Source organism: Acomys minous (assembly GCF_964271855.1).
Source record: "Acomys minous genome assembly, chromosome: 19".
NCBI classification, from domain to species: Eukaryota; Metazoa; Chordata; class Mammalia; order Rodentia; family Muridae; genus Acomys; species Acomys minous.
Window position 1 is genome coordinate 36,489,906 of NC_140499.1, and position 25,839 is coordinate 36,515,744.

The 25,839-nt window shown below is 34.8% G+C and overlaps 1 protein-coding gene across 2 annotated transcripts; it reads left to right on the forward strand.

Annotated features, from left to right (window-relative positions):
- The first annotated feature begins 1,056 nt into the window (after positions 1-1,056).
- On the forward strand, positions 1,057-25,394 carry LOC311589845 (arylacetamide deacetylase-like 2). 2 transcript variants are annotated; one of them, XM_084768522.1, is made up of 6 exons: positions 1,068-1,201; positions 9,128-9,195; positions 11,575-11,797; positions 17,685-17,754; positions 19,580-19,751; positions 22,358-25,394. In XM_084768522.1, the coding sequence occupies exons 3-6, from the start codon at positions 11,602-11,604 to the stop codon at positions 22,958-22,960; spliced, it is 1,041 nt and encodes a 346-aa protein (XP_084624648.1). In that variant the 5' UTR covers positions 1,068-1,201; positions 9,128-9,195; positions 11,575-11,601; the 3' UTR covers positions 22,961-25,394. The 2 variants fall into 2 exon arrangements, with proteins under 2 accessions (XP_084624647.1, XP_084624648.1); XM_084768521.1 differs by lacking the exon at positions 9,128-9,195 and having other exon boundaries at positions 1,057-1,201.
- Positions 25,395-25,839: the final 445 nt, after the last annotated feature.

Consider the following 25,839-nt stretch of genomic DNA (forward strand, 5'->3'; position numbering starts at 1 on the left):
TGGTGTTTCCAGGATGCACATGGTGGTTTCTCCACTCATCTTGTCCGCAGCCTCCTCAGCCTTCTTCCATCCATGGCCCATGTACTTCTGGTTCCCTGAATTGGAGAATGACTTTTTACACTGATATTCTGGTTTTATAATAGATATCAAACCAGGATTGGGTTAAGATTACAACATGAAACAAGTAAGAGTGCCAAGAACAGCTTCTTCCCACAAGTCTGTGAGGAAGATGGGAGAGCCTCATCTGCAGAATACGTTCCATGCCAGAACTGGTAAAATATGAATAAGAGAAAGAGAAGAATTTTCAAAAAGGAACAGACAAATGCAAAATTGTACTCAACATTAAAAATCTTTTGTTTAATACGAGTACATGGAATACCGGGAAGCAGCAAGTGTTTGTTTAATCAACACGGAATTTCTCCATGATTATACAAGTAACTATGTGAATCTGCACATTTTAAGTTTACTATACAGTGATCTGCATAGAAATTTAAGCATTGATGAATTGGTTCATAATTCAGAAAAGCATATCAATTTCATTTCTACTTGCCTCTGACGGTAACTGACAGCGTAGATTAGAGATTTCTAAATGTGGGTGTTCGCCTTAAGGTTGATTGAACGTTACCTAACATTTTATCTTGCTTTTAAACTGTTGCCACTACTCTTTGCAAAAATGGCAATAGAACAAAGGGATTTCTTGGCCTTTTTTTCTTTTCTTTTCTTTTCTTTTTTTTTTTTTTTTTTTTTTTTTGGTGTGTTCTAATTAGGGTCCAAAATGCTGCTGCTCTTCTGTGTTAGGTGGTGAAAGAGAAACTCACTCTTCCCATGAGATTTTTGTCGTTGCTGCACATTTTATTAGACTTTCTGTACTAAATTCTCTTCTATAAAGCGGTACAGTTGCATAACCAGTTTCAACTGTGGCTTGATCTTAAAACTGAATGCCAAGTCACTGTTGCTAAAACCATCCTTTTACCTCAGACACCTACCTTTGTCTTACTGCTCTGTCGTCTATATATTGGATGCTGTTTCCTATCACCACACATAAATTTACAAGAGGACAATCATGGGATACAGAAGTTTGTGTTTAGGATTCTTTTGTATTCTATTTGCATATTGTGTTTATTCACCTGTTCCAGAAAACATTGAAGAACCCTGGAAAGTGAGATTCATCAATGCTCTCCTAAAAATGACTTCATTTGTGGTAATATATTTTTAAGGGCAAATTGTGGTGGCATGCTATAAGTGTATTTTAAACTTCCTTTATTTCAAAGTTTTTGCAAGATATATAAGGTTTCTTTATGATATGTAAACCAGATATTCTTGAAGGGTATTTAATAACTAACATGCTTGACTCATTCGCTACAGCAGAAGGACACAGTGTTTGCCCAAACCCCAAGGGTTGTGATGTAGTAACATTAGAATAAAAGACATAGTATTGTGTAAAAGAAATATTTGGGAATTGTTACAAAGGCTCTATATTTTTCATGTTTTGACAATAGTTAGACTCATGCATTCTCTGGTATCTCATATATTATGTCCATCAAGTTGAAAACTTTGGTGACTTTTAATTATTTGTTTTTCTAATTATTTTCCCTTTAAAATTAATTCTCAGAATTTCTGTACGCTAAAAATTTGTACGTTCTTTGCATCTTCATGATACTGAGTTCTAAGTGTAAATCATGATCTGGGTACATTTGTCAATACTAACCATTTGATCAGTTTTCCCCTATGAGGATGGTGTTCTCATTATAAGTTAATATTATGAATATATTTCAAATTAGACAAAATTTTTATTTACCTGCAGAAATGATTGTGGCATTTAAAAATTTTTTTTCTCAGATTTCTTTAGTACATTTATTTGTAGAAAATAGTTGCTTGTCCTGTCTGGCTTTGTAATAGTAAGTTGTGATATCCCACCTCTAAAGTCTGTTGTAAATCTGCACTGTGTACTCACGAGCAGAGGAGATTTACTTTTAAACTGAAATGTATAGTTTGACATACTTCCTGACGTGTATCAGAGACACAAGGTAGCTCAATAGTCACTTCTTGAGGTGTTATTGTCTTTCTTGGTTCTAAGTTGCTGCAACTCAGGCTTTTTTTTTTTTTTTTTTTTTTTTTTTTTATGAAAGTGATAAAATTTAAATACAAGTCTGCCACAGAGAATACTTCCGAGTACTTTTAATCAAAATTGGTTTTTGTTTTTGTTTTTTTTTTTGTTTTTTGTTTTTTGTTTTTTTTTTTTTTGAGGGAGGAGGAAGCTTAGGATTACAGAGCTAATAGAAATTGTAAGTAGAGGATGGGACAAAACAATGAATGGCAGAGACACAATGTGTGGCAGCTGAGGAAAATGCTGATACACTGCTGCAGAAGAGCTCCCAGCTTTCCCATGTGGAGATCTAACACTTGCTATTCTCAGAGCCCGTCATTTACTGGATCATTCTGGAACCTTTTCTTTCTCTACTAAATCATGTTTCACTTTGTTTACTGGACAAGAGGAGAAGAGGAGTATGAGCCAGTGCCTTTCAGTAGAGAAACTGCTACGTCTTTGAATTTCTCATGAATCTCACTTACATAATAACTAACACATCTTCACCAATAACAATGTATTCTGAAAACACACAATTGTTTAAATTGATTTTTAATTTCTCATGATTTAAAACAAAATAACACATGTAAATGTATATGTCATTTCTTATTTATTCATATATAGGAAAATATGAGTTCTTCAACTGGTCGTTCTAGTGACTGAGACACTTCCGTTGGATTTCAGTCAATATATACATTTTGTCATTGCCAAAACTGAGTTATAATAGTTCAGATATATTCCATAAAACATAGATTTTAAAACACATTTCATGAGATAACAATTAAAATATGTGACAGAATAACATTGAAAAATTATATACTCACAAATAATCCTTCCAAATTACATACAGTATATGGTAGACAAAATCACACTACTTTTTTAACCTTTTTATTTTTGAGATTATATTATAATAAATTTTCCCTTCCTTTTACTATCTACATGACCTCCCATATACCCATGAGTGTTTTTAATACTTATACTAACATTAATTATTACTGAATGCATATATATAAACATATAAACATACATATATTCTTAAATATATTTATATTTATTATATTTGTAAATATAACCTGTCCAGTCTATATAATGTTACCCTTATGCTTGCTTTGGGGATGACCATTTGGTATGGGATACATGATTCTTTCCCAGGGAATACCACCTCTACGGCTCTCAGCCTTCCTTGGTTGCTGGGAGTTGTTTCTGTGCAGCTGAGGCCTGTGACCTTTACCCTGTTTACATTGGCATGTCTGTTGGTACTATCCTTGCTGGGGAGATAGGCCAAAGAGACAATTTATTGGCAAAGATTCTGCCATTGCTAGTATAGACAATATCATAGCAAACTTTCTGATCTTTTCCCTCTTAACATCTTTCTACCTCCTCTTCCCCAATGTTCCCTGAGCCTTAAGTGCAGGGCTTTTTAAAGATATACCTTTTGAGACTGCGATCCACAACTCTTCATTTGGATTCACTGTGGTTTTTTTTTTCCTGTAGTTGTCCTCATATGCAGCAAAGTGAAATTTTCTTATTATTCAGGACTTATGGAATTTCATATCTGCACTGTGAGGTGGCTAGGATACTGTGGGACTCAGAACTCTCTGTTTGGGGGTTGTTTTGTGTTAGGATTTTATCTTATATTTATATACTCAAACCTGACAACATTGAAGAAACCTGGAAAGTAAAGGCCTTAGATACAGTTGCTAAAAACTGCACAGTTATTTTAAGAATATTAAAACATTTTCAGCGACTAAGGATGAATACTTGTGAAGATTTTGATAATATTTATATTATAATTTTGAAAAAACATTGCTATTTAAAGAATATTTTTACATTTATTTTCACTCAAGTTTTAAGAAAAAAATTGTTCCCATATTTATCTCTCTCTTTTTTTGTTTTGTTTTGTTGGTTTTTCAAGACAGAGTTTCTCTATGTTATCTTGGCTGTCCTGGACTCACTTTGTACTTCAGACTGGCCTTTCTGCCTCCCAAGTGCTGGGATATTTATCTTATAGTATAAAGACATGAATGATTGAACAGTGCTTGTTTGATATTAAATCAGGGCTTTTACTATTTCAGTATCTTCTGCTGTCTGTTCCAATTCTAAAGCCCTGAAATGCTGAGGTTATCTTAGAATATATGAAGAGTAGATATAATTGATACAAGTGTTCAATAACAGTCAGAAACTGGCATGTTTGGTGCCGTAATATCTATGCCTCCATTGCATGTCCATAGCTTTCCATTCATTTTCCACTTTCTTCTAACTATGTCAGTTCATAGAACAGGAAAGTGATGTTCAGAAAAGTGCATACAGCGAGAGTGAGACAGCCTTAATTTGAATCTCAAACTCCTATGACTCAACTGTGCTTTCTATGTGCAATGTTGGAACCTTCCAGAATTGCCCTTTGCCATTCTGATAGTTGAGGGTAAAAACCTAAGGCAGCAGAACTAGCAGATGATAAGCAGTTACAGCAGCCCAGGGGGATGAGAAGGAGGAACAGTTCCATGACACAGCCTTCTCCAGCTACTAATCTGCGTCTTTATGTCTTTCTCCAACTTTCTCCACAGTTGACTCTTTTTCAAATGTTCTGATTCCTTGATTGAAGATAGAATACAGAAGCAAGCCCCTATTAGTTCTCATTTGGATATTTCACATATTTTTAAACCTCAGGATGACAAATATCTACGTTTTCATCAAAATTCCATTATCAGAACATACCACTCTAAAGTGATGCTGTTACTTTCTCAGTTTCAAATGTTTCCAACGATTACATACCTATACAGAAAATACAGACTCCATGTATTTGGTATTATGAATTATTATCCTGTACTCTAAAATGATAATAGATAAAATAAATATGTAATTAAATTTTATCTTAGTAAATTTAAGAATCTGGTAAATTTTTAACTGAATTCTGTAATTCAGATTGTAAAGACAATAAAACCTGTTGATTTTTAACATATGAAAGTAAAAATTAATGTTCTTTATAGTATAGCCTTGAAATGAGTGTACTTTTGGGCAATCAAATGTTGTTTTGAAAAAGTTTGGATGGAACTACAAATGATCATACTGAGTGAGTTAGCCCAGAAGCAGAAAGACTCACATGGTATATACTCACTTATAATTGGACACTAGCCCAAAAGGCATGTCCCACGAAAGTCTTCACTTACCAGAAGATTGGAATAGATGTGAGGACATCCTACTGGTACTCTAGGTTAGAGAAAAGTAGAAGAATTGGGAAACAGACGGATCCAGAGAGTCCTAGAAACCTATAAGAAGAACATCATGATGGGTGCATCTGGGTCCAGAGGGGTTTGCTCAAACTACTGTACAAACCAAGGACAATACAAGCAGTAAATATTGAACCCCTACTCAGATCTAGGCAATAGACAAGACATTCTCCACAGTTGTGTGGAGAGTGGAGACTGACTCAGACATGAACTCTGGTGCCCCATATTTACCACCTTCCTTTGGTGGGGAGGCCTGGTGGCACTCAGAGAAAGAATAAACAGGCTATCAAGATGAGACTTGATAACCTATGACTAGATAGTGGGGGAGGAGATCCCCCTTGGTCATAGACCTAGGGGAGGGGAATATGGTGAAAGCAGGAAGGAGGGAGGAATGGGAGGATACAAATGATGGGACAACAATTGAGTTGTAATCTGAATAAATTAATTAAATTATAAAAAAAAGATAACGTTTGGAAAATATCCACACATAACCTTTAGAAAGTTCCTTGACTCGATATTTTACCAATTAACCTAAAAATGAGGATAGTAGTTTTAAGCATTTGTCTGGGTTGTTCTGTGTATTAAAGATCAGTTACATTAGAAGAACATGTGATGCTCTACACTCATTGTTCTTGTTACAGTATTAAAATGCTTGAATATCAATTTACTTGCAGAAAGTGTTGACATCAGAGAAATAGGGCCATTTGGCTAAAATTATAATTTTCAAGAGCAAATTCACTGAATTACAAAAACGATCTGTATATATTGATATCTCAAACATTGATTTTTAACAGGTCATCTATTCATTTATCCAAGTAACATCAAGAACTCTTTTATTTGAATTCAGTTAATTAAATAATCAATTAATTAGTGCATGAGCATTGGAGGGAAACGTCCTGCTAAGGCATGTGCAGAGGTCACAGGACACTATGTAAGGGTCCGTTCTTCTCTTCTACTCAGTGTGTCTCTCAGGGGTTCATGGCTGGAGTAAAGGGGAGGCTGCCCCAGATGTTCATTTGCAGAGCTGTGGATAACACAGGGGGATCTGATATGAGGGAACAAGAAGAGAGTTGAACATCTGCATTCTGCCTACATGCTTGCTGGTGTTGAAAATATTATTTTATACGTCATAATTAGGCTAACATTTTTGTGTGTGATTAGGGTGCCTTATTCTATTTCAACTATTTAAACTCTACAATCCATTTTTGAAATGAATGATACGGAGACAGTATATGAAATTGACCCATACTTTTAATTCAGTCTAGTTTAAAACGTCTTACTCAATAGATGTCAGAAGTGGAATAATTTTTTTCCCCATTAGCTAGCCTACATTTTATTTTATTTTTTACTTTATTTTTTTCCTTTTTTTAAATTAATTTATTCTTGTTACATCTCAATGGTTATCCCATCCCTTGTATCCTCCCATTCTTCCCTCCCTCCCATTTTCCCCTTATTCCCCTCCCCTATGACTGTTCCTGAGGGGGATTTCCTCCTCCTGTATATGCTCATAGGGTATCAAGTCTCTTCTTGGTAACCTGCTATCCTTCCTCTGAGTGCCATCAGCTTTTCTTTAATTTGTTTACACTTCCTCCTGCCCCTTTCTTCCCCAGCTGTACACCTTTTGTAGTTTTTCTTACTCAGCTTGCTACTTTTCATTATGTATCTGCATAAGCATGGCCACTAATAACCATAGGATAGTTAACACTACGTTATTTGGAGACGTCTTTTGCCATAAGCTGTTAATCCATAACTCTTCAATTTAACCTTAGGCCGACTTTTTAGACAATAGCTGAAAGCAGCCACATTTTCACCAAAGTATTACAAGAACAGTCCCTAGGCCAAATATTAAAAAATTCTTCTCTGAAATCTTCTGAGCTGGGCCCACACAGTTCAAATCACCCTCACAAGCAAGGTCTCCAATGGTCCTAGTAGTATGGCCCATTAAGTCTGGCTTAAAATGTCCAATCACTTTTCTATTCCAAAGCCCCAAAGTGTTCATTGTTCCTCTAAACAAAGTCATGGTCCAGTTTATCACAGCAATAACCCAAGTTACTGGTTTAATCTTGTATGTGTTTTCCATTAGAGGTGTCCACTAGAGCAAAGCCCCTAAGAACAAGCATATTTTTCAGCTATGTGGGCACCAACATCAGCTAAAACAAGTAACAAGCCCATCCAAAATATTCTCTTGTTTTGAAGTGCCCTAATTCAAATTCTCATAATATAGACAAAATACCATGAACAGCTTCTATCCCAGTTCCTTAGAGTCCTTATTTACAATCTGAATTCTCATGAGCTACACCTCTACTGGCTTCATTTCTGTCAGTATTCTTGTCTGCCAGATCTCACATGTGTATTCTCTTAAACTCTATTTACTGCATTCTAAGGCTTTCTAAGCTCAAAGTAAACATCCTTTCCACGTTCTAGCTGCAAATGAGTTTCAAAAGTCTTGTAGACAATGATGGCCCATTTCTATTACCAATTTTTTGTAAGTTACTTTTCCTATTTCTGTGATAAAGTAATTTTTTAAATGTGCTTAAGGGAGAAAGCGTTTGTTTTGTCTCACGGTTTGAGGGTATAATAATCTATCACGTCAGGTAAGTCAAATGTGGCAGCAGATTCAAGAAGCAGGTCACATTGCATAGGATCTTCAGTTAGTGTCTTATTTTCTTAGCAGTTTAGGATCAAGTACATACCATAAGACCACCCACACTTATTGTACATTTTTTTAAAATCCCGCAAAAAAAAATGCCAGTGTGTTAATCTGGCCTAGATAATGACCAGAGTCTTCTTTTCTAGGTTGTATTAAATCTTATCAAATTGACAATATAAGAAATCACAACTGGTTACCCACATCTTCCCTCTGTAATAGAACCTTTAAGATGTGGACCCCAGGGAAAAGAATGTAGGTCATTGGGAGCACACTTTTTTACCATAGAGGTCATTTTAGGATCTCTACATATGTCCCTTTTCTTTTGGTCACCATATGGTAAATGTGCCTCTGCCATTGGGCATGCACTCCATGATGTAGCCTGCCACTCTACAGGCAACAAGATCCTAAAACCATGTTCCAAAACCTCTGTGAATGAAATAGCCAAACTACTGTCCATTTAAGTAGGTTTTCTGATGTGTTGCCATGATGTCTGTAAACTGACTAACATACATACATATCAATTATGTAGAAACACTGCAAGTAGGATGTGGAAACAATTCCTCAAAACAACTTTTCTTGTGTACCTTGTAGAAAGCAACTCACTGTTAACTCCTGATAACCTAAACCTTTATGTGCATTCATAGGCAAGACGGTCTACAACATCATCTAATAGAGTCATTGGAATTAACCTGCATGAAGCCTATGAATTCGTCTACTTGGGCTTTTTAATTAGCATAGAATGTAATATTTTCCTTATACTTTTAAAAGTATTTTTTCACCACTCTCCTCTCTTTTCACTTCATCCCCTGCTCCTTCTGTTTCTCAACCAAGTAGTCTCTATTATACGTTTAGCACACATTTTTCCATTACTCTTTTCTTCCCTATTCCTTAAGTCTCTCTCCCCATTTTATGATTTCTTTGCTAGTGTAGTGAGGTGTACCTGTGCTCTCCACCTTTGCACATATAAAAACATTAAAAATTAGTGTGTGCATATGAAAGAATGCTTCCTGCATTTGATTTTCTGTTAGTGGAATAAGGAATACTTAAAGAAAATTAAAAATGTATTATAGAAGACTGGTGAATTAAAAATAAGTAATAAATAATGCACTCCTGATGTGAGTGGGGTGATACTTCATTTCCAGATCTCATTACTTTTCTCTAAAGGCTTAAGATACAATTTCCAAGCAGGTGAAAATAAAGATACCTGAGGATTCCTTCTGACATCAAAACTAGTAAGTGGCTATCACTTTGAGAAATTACTCTATTGCAAATACAATGATGATATGGTCACTTCCTGAAATGATCTAAGATACTGTTGCTGTGAAAGAGATTTATATCTGCTAAGCATATAAATGACATTAAGTATCTACAAAATTTTCTTTCCAAGACACAGAGACCCAAATATTTTAAGAACTAAAGAAGAATGGCTACTTTAAAAATTTTAATATGTTTTTATGTAAAAGCATGTTTCTATATATGCAAGTATAGTTTTCAGGTGAAACTTTATAGTATTTAAAAAAAAACCTCTTGAATGTAACAAAAAATAGTTCTCATACCATCAACAGCACCTGTCACTTCACAAACATTACCCTTATACAACTGCCATGTTGGTCATCTACTTTTCACATTCTTCTAGAATTTAGGACTTTAATTCTTGTTCCTAAGTGTGTGATTTGTCAACTATAGAGAAGACCATATGTACCACTGACCTATACAGAGGCTATTTCATATTGTTCCTATAATTTTTATCTGTGTAATGTTGATCAAGCAGAGAAGTATCTGGAGTCAGTACTTTCAAAATTAACATATGTGGATATAACATGTGTATGGATTTTTAAGCTTGATATCATGAGATGTACATAACATATGCTGTGGAGTATTCTAGTCACATAAAATTATATGATGCTTTAATTGAAATTTGTCAGTAATGTCTTAGATAACTTATCAGAAATACTAGAGAGACTGACTTCAATTTTACAAAGTGATTTTAAGAAAGAGAGAAGAAACTGATTTTTAACTGAAAATAGGGAACATAAATTATTATTATTATTATAGTAACATGGTATTTTGAAACATTAGAACGAAATTAGAAAAAATGGAGCACAAAGGGTAATTTCTGTGAGAGCAAGATATACTGTGTTAATGACTTGGGAACATACAGACAACTCAATATGATAGCATGCATCTCCTGCAGTGATCTCTGACCACATTTACCTCTACTGAAACTCTTTCCAGCTTCACTCATATTTTCATACACAAATTTGTGTTCTTCTTTCTCCCCATTAATCTAATCCAACCTGCTCTTCCCACATACTCATTTTTTTGGCATATGACCCGCCACTGGATGTAGCAAGGGACACACCCTTAAGGAAACTTGACTCTTGCTCTCCCACTAGCTACAAATTGTCAACAGATCCTTGGCTAGGGGTGGCATTTTTGTGACCATCTTCTTTTTCCATGCTAGACAATGGTCTTGTTTGTGCTTGCACAGTTCTTGTCCATGCTGTCACAATCACTGCGTTTATAATTGCAACAGTCACATGTCTGGAGGACCCTTTTAAAAAGTCTATTCAGTATCTCTGGTTTATGTAATTTTTCAGTTTCCTTCTCTGAAATGATCTCTGAACTTTGGCAGGAGAGAAGGCAGTAGAGGTGTTCCATTTAGAGTTGAGTATTCACTGGTCTCTTATTCTTCTCACCTTGGTCCACTTGGCACCTATGTGCTAATCATGGTCCACTATGAACAGAAGCTTCTCTGGTTAGGATTCAGAGATGTCTTAATCTATGGCTATAACAATAAGTCAACAGGAGTCAGTTAAATACTATGTACACTGAATAGATCATCAGTGGCAAGTGTTCCCTTTATGGCCTATGCTTTTCAAAGGTTTGTGACCCAAGAGTGGTGCTAGGCATGAGTTTTATTTTGTACAATGGGACTTAAATCCAATAAAATGTGGTTGTTTCTCCCAATAATGTTCAAATCTCTATTACAACAATAATGGGTAAGTCTTGTTATTGTTCTTAGGGTTCACAGTTAGGCAAGATTAGTGCTTACTTTCCTCCTCTGGTAATACACATACCAATGTCCAACTCTATAAGTGTGAGCAAATAGGGACGATGTTTCCAGGGCAATAACATTAATATCTCCAAGCATGTATTTATTATTTCACAGTATTATGTATTTGCCCAATGATTTCACTAGTCCTACCTCTTCCTGTGCCTGCTATAATCCTTTTTTCAACAATTAGGTTTTCATGTGTTAGTTCTTTTGTGTGATCCAATGACTTTAAGAGTTTCTTGCTTGAACATTAGAAGGAAATTATTTTCTCTAGCAATGGTACCACTTTAACAGCTATGGAAAAAATGACTACTCCTGAAGGGATGGGATTTTATTGATCCATCCCTTATCCATGATGAGTTATTGATAGATTCAATTTCATTCATATCTGATATAGATATCCATATTGAGATTTTCATGCCACCAAAATAATGTTAAGATATAAAAATCTGTAATATTATCAGATTGTTTATTTAATATCAATCCATAGCTTACATTTCTCATTATTAATATAAAAACATAAAATGTTTAAAAATTTCTCTTGTTTTTATAGGCCACATTATTTGAAAACATAGGTCTTATGAAATATGAAGAATTTTTTTTAACTTTATCATCAGTTCACCTTACAAAACCAGTTTCAGATGAAAATATTACAGTGATTGACACAAACTTTAATGACATTCCTGTTCGCCTGTACTTGCCAAAGAAGAAGTCAGAAGCACGGAGACCAGCGATAATTTATATTCATGGTGGTGCTTTTGCCTTGGGAAGTTGCAGTAAGTTATTTTTATATGCATGTTATTCATATTTATTATTATTTTTGTTATTTATATGTTCATACTAAAGTAACTACAGTGTACTGACGGGTTGACAGAGCATTTGTCAGTACAGTGTTGACTTGGGTAGTATATGCATCTTAACAGAATTACATTAGAATGTATGAGTCATAGCTCATACATATTTTTATGTATAATTTGCTAAGTAAAACAATCAAGTAGAAACAACATGGCTTTGTTAGAAAAATATAGTTTTAAATAAATATACTGATACTCAAATCTTAAAACTGCAAACAATAAACTTGGGATTAAAGTAAGCTATTCTCATAACTTAAACATTGCGGTGGAACAGATGTTTTAATTGTTAGGTCTAAAACAGCATATTGCTACCATAGTACACCTTACATTTGTTCAAGTTATAGGTTGTGATACAACAATAATATTGAGGTTTAGAATAAAAAGCATAACTTTGTATTAAAATGATGAAAACAAAGTAAAGCTGATTAATCAGTTCATGCCTGGAAATGAGAGTAGCAAACAGAAATACAGAAAGACACAGACACAGACATACAAACACACACAAACACACACACACACACACACATACACTGTTTCAGTCTTTTGATGAAATATTGATTCATACACAGAAATCTGAAATTTTTTGGTATGTTGCATCATGTACTTAACAGATGTAACAAACCAGGGATGCAATTGATTTCCTGAACAAACCTGTAGCTTAGATATAATATCCAGTATTTTGTCTTCATAATCTGTGAATATTACAAGATAAGCCAAAATACAACTGTATAATACAGAGAAGTCTACTGAGGAAGCATTTTTTCATGTAGGTATTTCAGATACTTCTGCTGAATAAGACCTTTTTACATAGGTACCATCATCTTGTTTTAGTGGTGCAAAAAATGAGTAGGTTAAGAAATGTTTTCCTAGTCCCACAGTTAGAAAGGGGAACACACAAAAGACCTGTGGGTAAAAAAAACAGGAATTAGGCTCCTGCTCTTGCTGAGCAATCATCTATGCTCTCAGTGTTGCTGGAAAATGCCACCTCTCAAAAGCAGTTAGTCCATCTGTTTTGTTCCAAAGACATTTCTAAATTTTCATCTTCTTTCCAGCCATAAGCACTTCGTCCAGGATCTAAGTCCCTGTGTTTGGTGTAGACCTCCGGGTCTATTTCTTTCTTTAACCACTTACATGGTAAGAAACGTACTAGCTTCTTATCAGTATATTATCTATCTATCTATTTATTTATTATTCACTTTACATCTTCATCACAGCCCCCCCTTCCTCCACTCCCAGGCCCACTCTCCCTCCATATTCCTCCTTCCTCACCTCCCTTATTCATTAGAAAAGGGCGGCTCCCCTCCTCACACATCCGTTCTACGCTGTCTGAAACTTAGCGACTTCTTATTGATCTCTTCTTCACTATTCTCTACTTTCATCAAGGGAAGATCATTTTTATCTTTTGTCAAGAGGAGTCTTTGCTTTCTTAGGAACTACTCTTCCTTCCAAATCATCATCTGATTTGTGTTTCTTCCAGCTGCAGTTGTAGCACTTTTTGTGACTCCTAAATATGTACTGGCTTTTCAGCCTTGACTTCTTTGTTGGTCTCTATTGCTCTTTCTAGTCATGCTTTATTTTCTGAGACATATATCTATATATTATAGGGTCTGTCTCTTTCTTTCCTTCTCATTCTATCTAAAATGGTGTAATCTGAAAGTGAGCGCTGCCTTTTCCTGCCTGGTTAGCTTTTATGAAACAAATGTCTTTGTCCTTCCTTTTCTCCTTAATCTGAACCCTTCCTTGTCAACTACAACTTTAAATCAAAAGTTAAAACAAGCTATTGTGTATAATGTAAAACACTAATATTCCCACTTTTTAGTATTTCATTAGTTATTGGTTCTACGTTTTTCTCTACTTTATTCTTCACTTGACTCCCCTGTAGCCCCCCGTGCCCATCCTGTTGATATATGCTCTTTCTTATCTCTAACATTTTTGCTGATATGAAGTTTAATAAAATCAACCGTGGGTGGAGCTGCATACCTGTCATCCGTGTCATGTGAATTCCTAAATCTTAAAGAGTAAATGGGGGAAAAAACCCTCCTAAGAACACAAGAAAGGCAAATGTTTCCCAGTAGTGACGACCATGTTCTTCTTTACAGTCTTTTACCTCTCACAAGTTATGACAGGTTTTGGCCACAAATTCTGAGCAAGTGCTTGTTTCTACCCACATTACATAGGTTATCATTTGCATTGGTTCTTGGTCCTTTAACCCTGCTGTCTCACAACCATTTCATCATTTCTTTTGCCTTCTTTTTAAACTTTCCAGGATGTGAAAATACGGCCACATTGATTACTAATAAGCATTTTATAAATAGTATTCATTTGTTGACAAATCTTTTGTGACACATTGAAGTGTAAATGATTATGTCTGCTTTTGTTATCTTGTCCACTTTCTGCTTCTGCTGTATCTAACTTTATATTCCAAGAATATTTAGCTGTATATGTCTCCCCAAGTTCTATAAATTCCCAATATGTTGTTGGACATTTTACTAAAATAATATTTCACTGGACAACTGTTCATTTTCTGGCAATTATTATTTTTATGTTGAACTGCGTGGATGCCAATTAATGCTTTGTAGATGAATTAATATATATTGTTATTTAAAGAGAATTTTTGACATTACTTTCTCTCAAATTTTTAGCAAAGTATTCTCCCTTTATGATCTTTTAAGTTTATTAACTATTTTATATGCAATTAATTCCTATAAGGAATTACAAATGCAAGAGCACATTCTTATTTGATTTTAATGGAAATTACAATTGTCACTCATATACAGAAAGGTAACCTAATGTTTACCTGTAAATTTACTAAATATACATGGCCTTATGTAAATATACAAGCCCCTGAAAAAAAAAAAGAAAAAGAAAAACTTGTTTGTTTTAACTGCACTAAACAGTACACTTTGCTTTAAGTAAGTTGAAACCCTTCATTGAAAAGTTTCTTAAATACATCATAACTATGGTGAATCTCTGAGTTTTTGAAAAGTATACTCCTGGATATAATATTATATTCAACTTAATTCCAGATTTCCTAATACTTCTACCAAGACTTTTATGGAATACGGTGGTAATGAGTTGTAGCCAATCTTTTTCCTGAGCTCCGACGTGTGTTGCTCTATGTGATAATAAAAATGGTTACTGAATTTCCATCAATTAATAAATCAAAACTCACATTTATATCAAGCTCAGGATTGTTTTTGAATTTCCATAAGTTCCTACTTACAATGCACCATTTTATATTTATTCCTTTCATTTCAGAGGCATCAGCCTATGATGGACTGAACATATAGACAGCAAACAAGCTTCATGCTACTGTTGTGGAAATAGAAAAAAAGAATGACCATACTTCTTGCCCTCGCAACATAACTTGGCTTTCTCAGAGCTTGTCATCTAGCCAACAAATACCCATATACTATGGATTTTTACTCATACTAATTTTTCTTATATTTTTAATTTCAATGTGTTCTCAAAGGCATTTTACTCACATAACTGTAATAAGGGCTTTCTAGAGTGCTCTTCACTTGTCTTCTTGAGGATATCTCATTGAACCCAGAGTTTCCTGAAGTGAATTTCCTTGTGGAGGCCTGGTTTGCCTTTTGAGTGCTGTGTCACAGCTTATTTCTCACCCCCTTCAGATGTTTGTATGGCAGCTGAGCATTTTCACTCAAGTCCTCATGCTAATAAGTGCATTCCCCACAAAGCTAACCCCACACTGGAGTTTTTTCTTTCTCATTTGCTTTCCTTTTTCTTCTTTCTCTTGTTGCTCTACCTATGTTTTCTAACTACATTGAAAAATTGGGGAAAAAAACCAGCATCTCTGCCTCACACCGGACTTTATAGGAAGCACATCCACCTTTTAATCAGGTGACCATGGCTTCATTCTCTGTAGCCGCTGTTGACTTGTGATACCGTCCAGTTTCATCTCTTTCTAATTTTTCCATTAAATTTACCAATAAGTTAGGGAAACTACTGAGTGCCTTTTTGTCATCTATTTGCAAAATGATATTTTTGTTCTTTAGTTCATTTATATGGAATGTGGCATTTATCAATTTTCAAATATTGAACTAACCTTGTAGTCCATAATTAGGATAAAGTCAAATTGAAAATTATGAACTTCTAATTGTGGACTTGAGCTTGGTGTACATATATTTAATTCAAAAATATTAAATCTATTTTCTACAGGGAAATTTTGTTTGTGTTTGTGTGCTCGTATGTATGTATGCTTGTGTGTTGTGTGTTCTTATCCATGTATGTCTGCACGTATGTGCTTATACTTGTGTGTGTGCTTGAGCATGTATGTATGCCTGTGCAGATATGTACTTGTGTGTGTATATGTGAGCATGTGACTGTGCATGTGTGTGTGTCCCTGTATGTGTTTGTCCATGTGTGTGCTTGTGTGTGAGTATTTATGTGTGTAGAGATATTGTATGTATGTAGGTATATGTATGCATGTATATGTGTACATTTTGTGTGTGTTTGTGTGCACATGTATGTTTGTGTGTATGTGTACATGTGTGTGCATGTGTATGGAAGCATGTATGTTGGTGTGTGCATGTGTGTGGAAGCATGTGTGTTGGTATGTGTGTGCATGCATGTGTATGCATGTGTTTATACACATGTGTATGCATGTGTATGTGTATATGCATTCGTGTGTGTACATGTGTGCATGTGTATGGAAATATGTGCGTAAGGAGGTATGTGTGTATATGAGTGTTTGTGTATACATGTATTTGTATGACTGTGTGAATATGTATGCATGTATGTGATTGTTTTTGTATATGTGTGTCTGTATGTATGAGTCTCTGTGTGTGTGTGTGCTAGGTTTAGGGAGTTAGAATGGGAAAGCTGCTTCCCTTTCTCCTGTGGAGACTATGTTGAAGTTTGCTATGCTGAGCTTTCCTTAAAGGCCTAGTATCAGGCTACAGCAGTATTTACAGATTGAGTTTTGTATTCTTTCTTCTCTTTCCATTTTTAAAAGTTACTGGTTATAAGTCAATGATCCGTACTGAATACAAGTAACACTATCCAGAATGAACAGGTTATATTTAGGAATATATGTAGCTATATACACATAATATATGCATGTAACAAGAATTTCATGTACAAGAATTATTGAAAAATGAACCATGCATTTAAAGAGATAAAAGAAAGGCATTTGGGAGACTTTGGAGGGAGGGAAGGAAAGGAATATGATGTGTTTGTACTATAATATCGATGATAAAAGAAAAAGGTAAAAAAGCAAACAATCATAACTAAAAAGGCTTAAAACACTAATTATGACAAACCTCTGAACTTACAAAAATTAAAATGTTGGTTAAGTTCAACTTATCCTAACCAGACTTCTAAGAAATATGTTATTGAGGTGTCATGTACTTTTCCATCTCCTGAGAAAAACAAATTCAAGCAAAAACATTGAAAACAATGTGTTTATTGGTGATCAAGCTTTTTTACTATGACCACTGTTCATGATAATGGGTTATCGTGATTCCAATATTTCCTGATACAATGTCTCTCAGTGCTGCTTAGCCACAGGCCTCCTCCTCATGGCACTAACAACAGGGAGCAGCAGCGCGTGATGGCTTCTCCCATTGTGATCAACCAGATTTTGGCTCAGTGCATTGGCTAAGGAAAAAAATTAATGGGTGGAAAATAAACAGTTCCTAGTCTGATGGAAATTTCCTCTTTGTAGTAACAGAAGTGGTGATACAGGGTTTTCTTGAACCAATCGTAATTCACATTTCTATCACTATTCTTATCTAAACTTGATAATTTACCAAGAACAGTTTTGTTTTTCTCTCTTTCATTTCAGAGTTGAGTCCTTATGATGACCTGAACCGATGGACAGCAAACAAACTTGATGCTGTCGTTGTGGGACTAGAGTAAGAAAATCATAATTTTTGTGCTGTTATCATAGCCCTCCCAGACTAGGCTTGATTTAGAAAGCAAGTCACCTAAACCACAAAAATGGCTGGATCCTTGTTCTGAACTTTAGGTTTAAATTATCTTTATCTTACCTAAAAATTACATTTTCTTACAGTACAAATTAACTTACTTTTTCTTGCTTAAAAAACACATTATTTACAGTCTTAGGATGTGTTTTATTTGAGCAACTAATAAAAACAATATAGGTTATAGACCTACTCATGGATTTAATAATATTAGATGACCAATGTTGGGAACATATGAACATTTCAAGTGTTCCCCCAAATAATAATTCTTCTTACATCATGACTTTGGCCTAAAATTTCCAACCATACACAAGATAATGAAATGCTTATTGTGTTAATACTTATTGGTGTAGTGTATATTTATGAAACCTTAATTGTGAAGGTGAATGTTTCCTGACAACTCTATAGTGCAAAAATGGATTTGCAGACTTATGGATATATCTGAGTACACTGGAAGGAATCTCCTCACTGCAAGTGCAATAGAACAAAGAGAATATATTGGAGAGGTCAGTGCTGTCCTCATAACCATTCCTTGAAGCAATCAGATTAATTATAATTTTAGAAATGTCTGATTTATAATCTTAAGGATGGTCTGCTTTTCCTGCTGTAATTTTAACCAAAGCTACCACATTATTATTTTATAGAAGCTTTCACAATTGTGTGTTATGTTGCATTTACTTTAATAGTTCTATATTTTTTGAGGTACTTGTAATTATTTACCTTAGCATATGTTTTTTTGTTTCATTTTTATTTTATTTTTAGTTTTGTCTTTAATTGCTTTCTAGAGGCAGGGTTTCTCTGTGTAGACTTGGCTGTCCTGGACTCAGTTTGTAGACCAGGCTGGCCTCAAATTCACAGAAATCCATCTACCTCTGCTTCCTGGAATGCTCATATGTTCATATTTTAAAACTGACCTTATTTATATTTTTCTATTTTAAAACATTTAGGTACTATTTAGAATATCAAAACTCACAGGGACCATCTGAATAACACTGTTTATCTTGGTGTATAAGGAGCTGAAGAATTTTAATGTTTTAAAATAATAGAGATTAAATAATAAGACAGCTCAATTAAGGTGTGCCCCTATAACAGAACACACACACACACACACACACACACACACACACACACACACACACACATTGTCACACACAAACTGACTCATACTAACAGAATAAAAGATAAAATACCATTATGTCTTAATTATTAACTTAACGTGTTTTGGTAAGACCCACTAATACGCATAAAGAATATTAGATGTAGAAATATTTAAGTACCATCATTAAATTATTAAATATTATTCCAACATTGATTCAAATTATCAATTTTGTGATAAGAAAGTCTAAATTTTTATTGGCTTCTGACTTAAATAAATTCCTAAATGAAGGTAGATGTGTATAATTGGATGTAATATTCTCGGATTTTACATTTTCCTGGGAAATTCTATCAATAATCATGGATTGCTTTTGAGTCACCAACTTCCCCGAGGGCCTGGTAAATCCTACAGACATAACTAGGGTGAAGACTCATCTTCTCACTCACCATCTCATTCACTCTACCATGCAGTCAACACATGAGACCCTTTAAACCAGCAACTATTTCTTGGTTTAGTTCAGAAGATATTAGTAATCCCAGGTATACTTGATGGAATTAAAGGTTCAAAGTAGGGATACATTTTATTGATATACCTGTTGGTGAAACTGAGAGATCATTGTGTTCTTTACTGTTGATGTGATCATCTTTTTATTTTTTTAAGCTACAGGCTTGCTCCTCAGTATCCATTTCCAGCTGCCCTTGAAGACTGTGTTCTTGTGGTCAAGTTTCTTCTCCAGGACACAATCCTTGAAAAGTATGGAGTAGATCCTGCTCGCATTTGTATTGCTGGAGACAGTTCTGGAGGTACACTGGCAGCAACAACAACTCAATTGGTATGTTGCCTTGCTATAGCAGTGTGGCTGTTCTGCCCTGGTGCTGACATGCTGAGGCCAGTTGTTTTTTAAAAAACAAAATTCCAACAGTTGGATTTTACCAATGAAGACTGAGGAGCCAGATGCATGTCAGCACCATGTACCACAAGCCATCTTTGCCTTTCACTCTTTTCCTACATGACTCTACATTTCTTTGAAATAGCTAATGACATTCTAAGAGGAATGTAAAAATAACTCAAGCATTTAAAGACACAGCATTGGATAGCCAGACCACAGCTTTTCTGGTTGAGGAGACATGACTTAGCCATCCTACTTTAGGGCTTTCCTTCCAAGGTTCTAGTGGTCGGAAAATTAGACGAAGGGTCTTGGTATCGGTAGCTTTTAATACTTCATATGCATTTCATGGTGACAGCTACAGTCTTGCCACAACATGCCAGTTTGAACCCACAAAGGCTGTTGGAGAAGGTGAGAAGCAAAGGCTTACTATAGATCCACTTCTGTACCTTACAATTTCAGATGCTTTTGGTTAGGTGAGAGCTGTTGTCCAGCTAAGTGGCTGAGACTGAGACTTCTGTAGCTGTTCCCAGGGCAGTTTCACAGTATTTAGACTAATTTAGACAGCAAGAAGTTTCCATAATTGCTATTTTACAAAGGTCATGAGCTGGAGTTCTTGATCACCAGAGCTTTTCTTAGAGATTTGACACGTGATAACCTGAAAGTGTTTCAGTGCCTTGGGACACAGTATTTTGGCCTTCTAATAATAAAGAATAGTCATTTTACCACACAGTATGAGGTACAGGCAGGTATTCTATTATGAAAGTGTAGTAGCTTTAGTACAGTGGGTAAAGAAAGAAGAGACCTAGTATCTCAAGACTACACAAGATTACTAAAATTTAATCACAGATACTGCACTTCCCCTTAGGTATTTCCTTTAAGGCTTAAAGTTTCAGCTAACATGTTAATGTGCTGGCATTTCTGTTTCTTTTTATTTAAAGATTGTGGAAATTTGAACTACTTCAAAGAAAGCCTTTATTCTTGCCAATTTCCTTAAACTGTGATGAATTTCACATAATGTTTTCTTTTTATATAAATAAATGTGTACTCCTGAGCATCTGAGTGTACACCTGATTCATGCTCAAGCATGTAGAAATCAATATTTTCCTCATTCATTTTTTATCTCTTTTGAAGTAAACTGATTCACTGACCTTGGAGTTCCGGCATTGTGCCAGACTAGGTGGTCAGTGGAGTCCAGGGACACACTTGTCTCCTATATTAAGCATCTACCAACTCACTTGGGATCACACGTGCTTGCTTATGGAGAAGCTATCACTTGGATCTGCCTCAGCTTTGGTACCCTGTACCATGCTGTTTATTCCCTGGCCCTTCTGATAGACCGCATTCCTATTTAAGATCCAGAACCTGTGTAAGGTTCTCATAAAAATTATTTCTATCTTTAAGTTGTGGAGCCTCATATCTATTTATGCATATTTTGGAGTTGGGAAGATACTTTTCCCTAAGTTTTTGAGATTTCAACCAATCCCTTCATTTTTTTTTTTTACAAATTAACTTCTTTGATTAGGGTGTGGCTTCTAATGTTCTGGTTGAATCCTGGACTTTGCTATGGAGAGCTGCTTATGCAGGCATGTGTGGATAGGTCACTGCTGTAGAAGCACCTGTGCTGCCTAAGAGATGAGCCTTAGGAGGCCATTGTAGATTCTCGCCTAAATTTGCATAACTAGAAAATGAAAGAATCTTCTTACAGTTGCAAACTCAGGGCACTTTTTATTTCTGGTAAAGATAGGGATTGTATACACAACGTTGTCCACATCTTTTTCTCCTTTTTTTTTTCATTTTTTTAGTTATTATGTTTGTTTTCCTAAAGGAAAGATTCATGTTTAAAGTTTTTCCTTTAACATGTTAACGTTTCATTTTAATCATCTTTATACCTTAATTAAGATTTTATATGTTGTTTTTATTCATACATACATTGAATATGTATATGATACATATGTGTATATGTAAATATGCATACATATACATATGTGTTTGTGTGTGTGGTGTGGTGTGTGTGTGTGTTTGAAAGGAGCTGATCATGGTGACACATGTCTACAATGTGAGCCCTTGGTAGACTGAGACAGAAGAACATCATGTTCCAAAACAATCTGGTATAGGTAAATATAACCTTTTCCTCTCTCTCTCCTTCTCTCTCTCTCTCTCTCTCTCTCTCTCTCTCTCTCTCTCTCTCTCTCTCTCTCTCTCACACACACACACACACACACAAACACACATGTACACACAAACACCAAAACAAATATGCAAAAACTGAACTTTAAAAAGTAGTCTTAAGCATAGTTATCCTGTCATCTTCTCTTGCACACCCTATCAATTGTTTGATTATAAATCTTAGAATAACTGTGTGTATGAGATAGCATACACAATTTTTGAAGGTGGAATGACACATCCTCACATCTCTAAATCAATGAGTAAATATTGATAGAATAATCACTAGTGTTTAAGTTTTACGAATGTATTTACCCTAGGTCATTAAGGCAAAGCTATGGATTCCTTTGTGTAAAAATTACTGAATATTATTTTTATATGTTCAGCTCCAGAATAGTCGAGAGCACAAAGGTAAAATTAAGGTACAAGCCTTGCTTTACCCTGGACTACAGTTTATTGACACCTTGATGCCATCTCATCAGGAATATGAACATGGTCCCTTTCTGTCAAAGGAGGTGGCAGCTAAGTTGATATGCCTATATGTGACTGAAGACAGAGCCCTACCACAGGCTATGGTGAGAAATGAGCACATGCCTGAAGGATCAAGACATCTGTTCAAGTTTGTTAACTGGAGTGACTCCCTTCCTGAGAAGTATAAAAAGAATCATGTTTACACTGAGCCCACCCTTGGCAAACTAAATGCTTCCTATCCGGCTCTTGTGGACAGCAGGCTGTCCCCTTTGCTAGCCAGTGACTCCCAGTTACAGAGTTTGCCACTGACCTACATCCTCACTTGTGAACATGACATTGCAAGAGATGATGGATTTATTTATACCACACGGCTGAGAAATGTTGGAGTTCAAGTTGTTCATGACCACATAGAAGAAGGAATGCATGGAGCCCTATCACTTACCACACTACCATATAAGTTACGTTTAGGATTACGAATAAGAGATAAGTATGTTAGTTGGTTAGAAAAAAATTTATAAATCAAATGTACATGTAGGTGGTCATTAGTAATTTAATCTGAACTTTAGTAAACGTGATTATAATTTGAGTTTTAGATAAACCTAAATTTAATTTAGTTAAAAATCATTGTGTATGTTTGAGAAATATAGTTAAATTTTCTGTTAGTTACTGATACGGGGAGGCATCCACTTACTGTTACCATTACTATCCTGTATTATATTGTAATAGTCTGTAAGAATTCAAAAATAGTAGAGCATCATTGCAGTATGAGGGTGGTCATATGCAAAAAGGTATGGCAGTTTCCAAACAGTAATAACAATGGAATGACAGTTGTGTGGAGTGGACATTACTTTGTATTCCTAGCAAGGTTTCCAATTATTTGTTGTCTATACATTAATTCCATATGCTTAATGTAAGTTAAAGTCTTTTTAAAATTCACGTCTTCTATAATTTTCATACTCTTATTAGTAAGCCTTTCTTTGTTGCAAAAGAACTTACCAACTAAACTGAAAATATTTCCTGCAGTTTAATTACATGGTCCTTACTTATACTTTAGTAAGATCAAACTTGAATGTAATTAAGTAAAATTCTTTTATACATTGATTCTTAGTCTATGACTATATCTAAACAGATACATACAGCAGTCAGAATTATTAATATTTTTCTTAATTGTCAAAGTGAGTCATTGGCACACCTCAAGACTGTACACCTAGGAAATTATGTAAGCTGAAAGTTTCCAACCTAGTTGTTTTTTTCTTTGATGGGATCCACACATTTGTCAGCTCACAACAACTGCATAATAAATAATTTTCATCTCCTTTGGGAGTCCTTAAAAATAATATCTAATTTTCTGAGATTCCTGTGAGTGTACTGTTTGCGTATGTTTACTTTTACCTGACTTGAGCTTTATCCTATTGCTGAGGATGTTCTTAAAAAATATACTGAAGTGTATTCTATACCCTGTATATTTGATTTATGATCCAATTGACAGAAAAGTTTGCTAGTTTTATTTTGGCTTCACTGTAAGAATTTGTTCTTATTTACCTCAACAATAATCTCCCAATATCTAAGATTTCATTAGTGAGAGTCTTTCCTGATACTCAAACATTAGATATTTCAAGTAAACAAGGTTTGTTTTTTCTCTTGCATTTTTCATGTCATATGTAAAGATAAGCTTTTTTCACAACAATTCTTTTCTTGTCTTATTTTTGACAGATAAGTGTCATTGATTGACCTATGCTGAGCAAAAATTGGCTAAAATTTCTTGGAATTATCAATTAATCATTTAGTCATATGAGTATGTAATGTATGATAAGTACTTGTTTAGTATTGTGTTGAACAAACAGATATCCAGATAAGGCCCATTTTTATTCATATATTATCCCATAATAATTCACAAATTATTATTGAATGATTTAAAAAATAATTTAATCTAAAAAAAAACAATGACATACAGCTCTAAATGAGAAGGCACCATCAAATCCCCTCTGTCAGAGCTCAGGGAACCCTGAGGAAGAGGTGTCAGGAGTGTGGGAACAAGAGAAGATTGAGGAGAAAAGGAAAACAAACACTTCTAAAGCAGCTGAACAAAGCTCATATGATCTCACCCAGAGGGAAGCAGTGAGCACAGGGCTTACATGGGTCTGCACCAAGTCCTCTAGGTATGTGTTAGAGATTTTTATAGGACTTCTGAGCTTGAATGTGTGGGTCTCTTATTCATGTGACTTCTCTTGGGACTATTTTACTTCTGATGGTTTGACTCATGCCACTTCAGTGCGATGGTTTTTGTTTTATTATATGTTATGTTGCTTTTTTTGTTGTTAGAAGCCTCACTGTTGTTGTTGTTGTTGTTGTTTTTAAATTATAAGATAAAGAGAATGAGTAGATCCAGGTTGGAGAGAAGATCGGGAAGAACTGGAAGGAGGAGAAGGAGAGGAGACTATGCTAAGATTATATTGCATGACAGAATAATCTATGTTTAATAAAGGGGGCAAAAATAAAATAAGAAACTGTGATAAAGAGTGAAAAATCCTGAAACATCTGCGGTTTCATAAAACAAACATTTTGACACAGATTGCTTTGTCATTAAACATATGGATGACTAAGAATTAAATGTGTGCCAAATAAATGGCTGAGATTTTTTTTTTTAATGCTGAACAATTTTAAGCAACAGGGAAATGGTACTATGAGATTTCAACTTACTCCAGTCAAAACAACTAAGCTAAAAAAAAAAATGCTGGTGTGAATTTGAGCAAAGGGGGAGACATAGTCACTGTTGGTTGGAGGGAGAAGAGGTACAAAATTTTTTAAAACCACAGTGGAATTTCCTCCAAAGACTAGAAAGAAATATAACATATGATCCTTTATACTTATTCCCGGCATTTACTACACAGATACTTGGTCACCTAAGATCATTACTACTTTATTAACAATAGACACAAAATGGAAATAGTAGATGCCCAAATTATGAATGTACTGTATATAATAATTGGAATATTATTCATAAAGTTGTAAAATTGAAATCATGTTAGGTACAGAACTGATAAAAATCATTCTGAGTGGCATAATTAAGATATAGAAAAGAAATGTCCTGTATTTTCTCCCAGATATGGATGTCAACTTTGAATTTTTATATATATATGTGTTTAAATTATATTACGCTTCAAAATCCAGGAATGAGTAGTGTCACATAGGGGATTTCAATAGTTGGGAGTTTGAATGCAGGTAGTATGAATAACAAATTGCTCACATCGAAATAGGATATGTTAAAAGGGGTAGAGGAAAAGTAGAAGAAAAGGAAGGAAGAAGAGAAAATCGTAGATGAAAAGATAATCAATACCAAAGATCCTGATAACAGCTACGTAGAAATGTGCTATTGGAATATTAGCTTCCTGAGATA

What these genes read in the sequence shown, in the direction of transcription:
- LOC311589845 (XM_084768521.1), top strand. Translation starts at nt 1,064, where the DNA reads ATGGGATACAGAAGTTTGTGTTTAGGATTCTTTTGTATTCTATTTGCA. An exon ending in TAAAAATGACTTCATTTGTG is followed by an intron (nt 1,202 to 11,574) that starts GTAATATATTTT and finishes TTGTTTTTATAG; the next exon opens with GCCACATTATTTGAAAACAT. An exon ending in GCTGTCGTTGTGGGACTAGA is followed by an intron (nt 17,755 to 19,579) that starts GTAAGAAAATCA and finishes TATTTTTTTAAG; the next exon opens with CTACAGGCTTGCTCCTCAGT.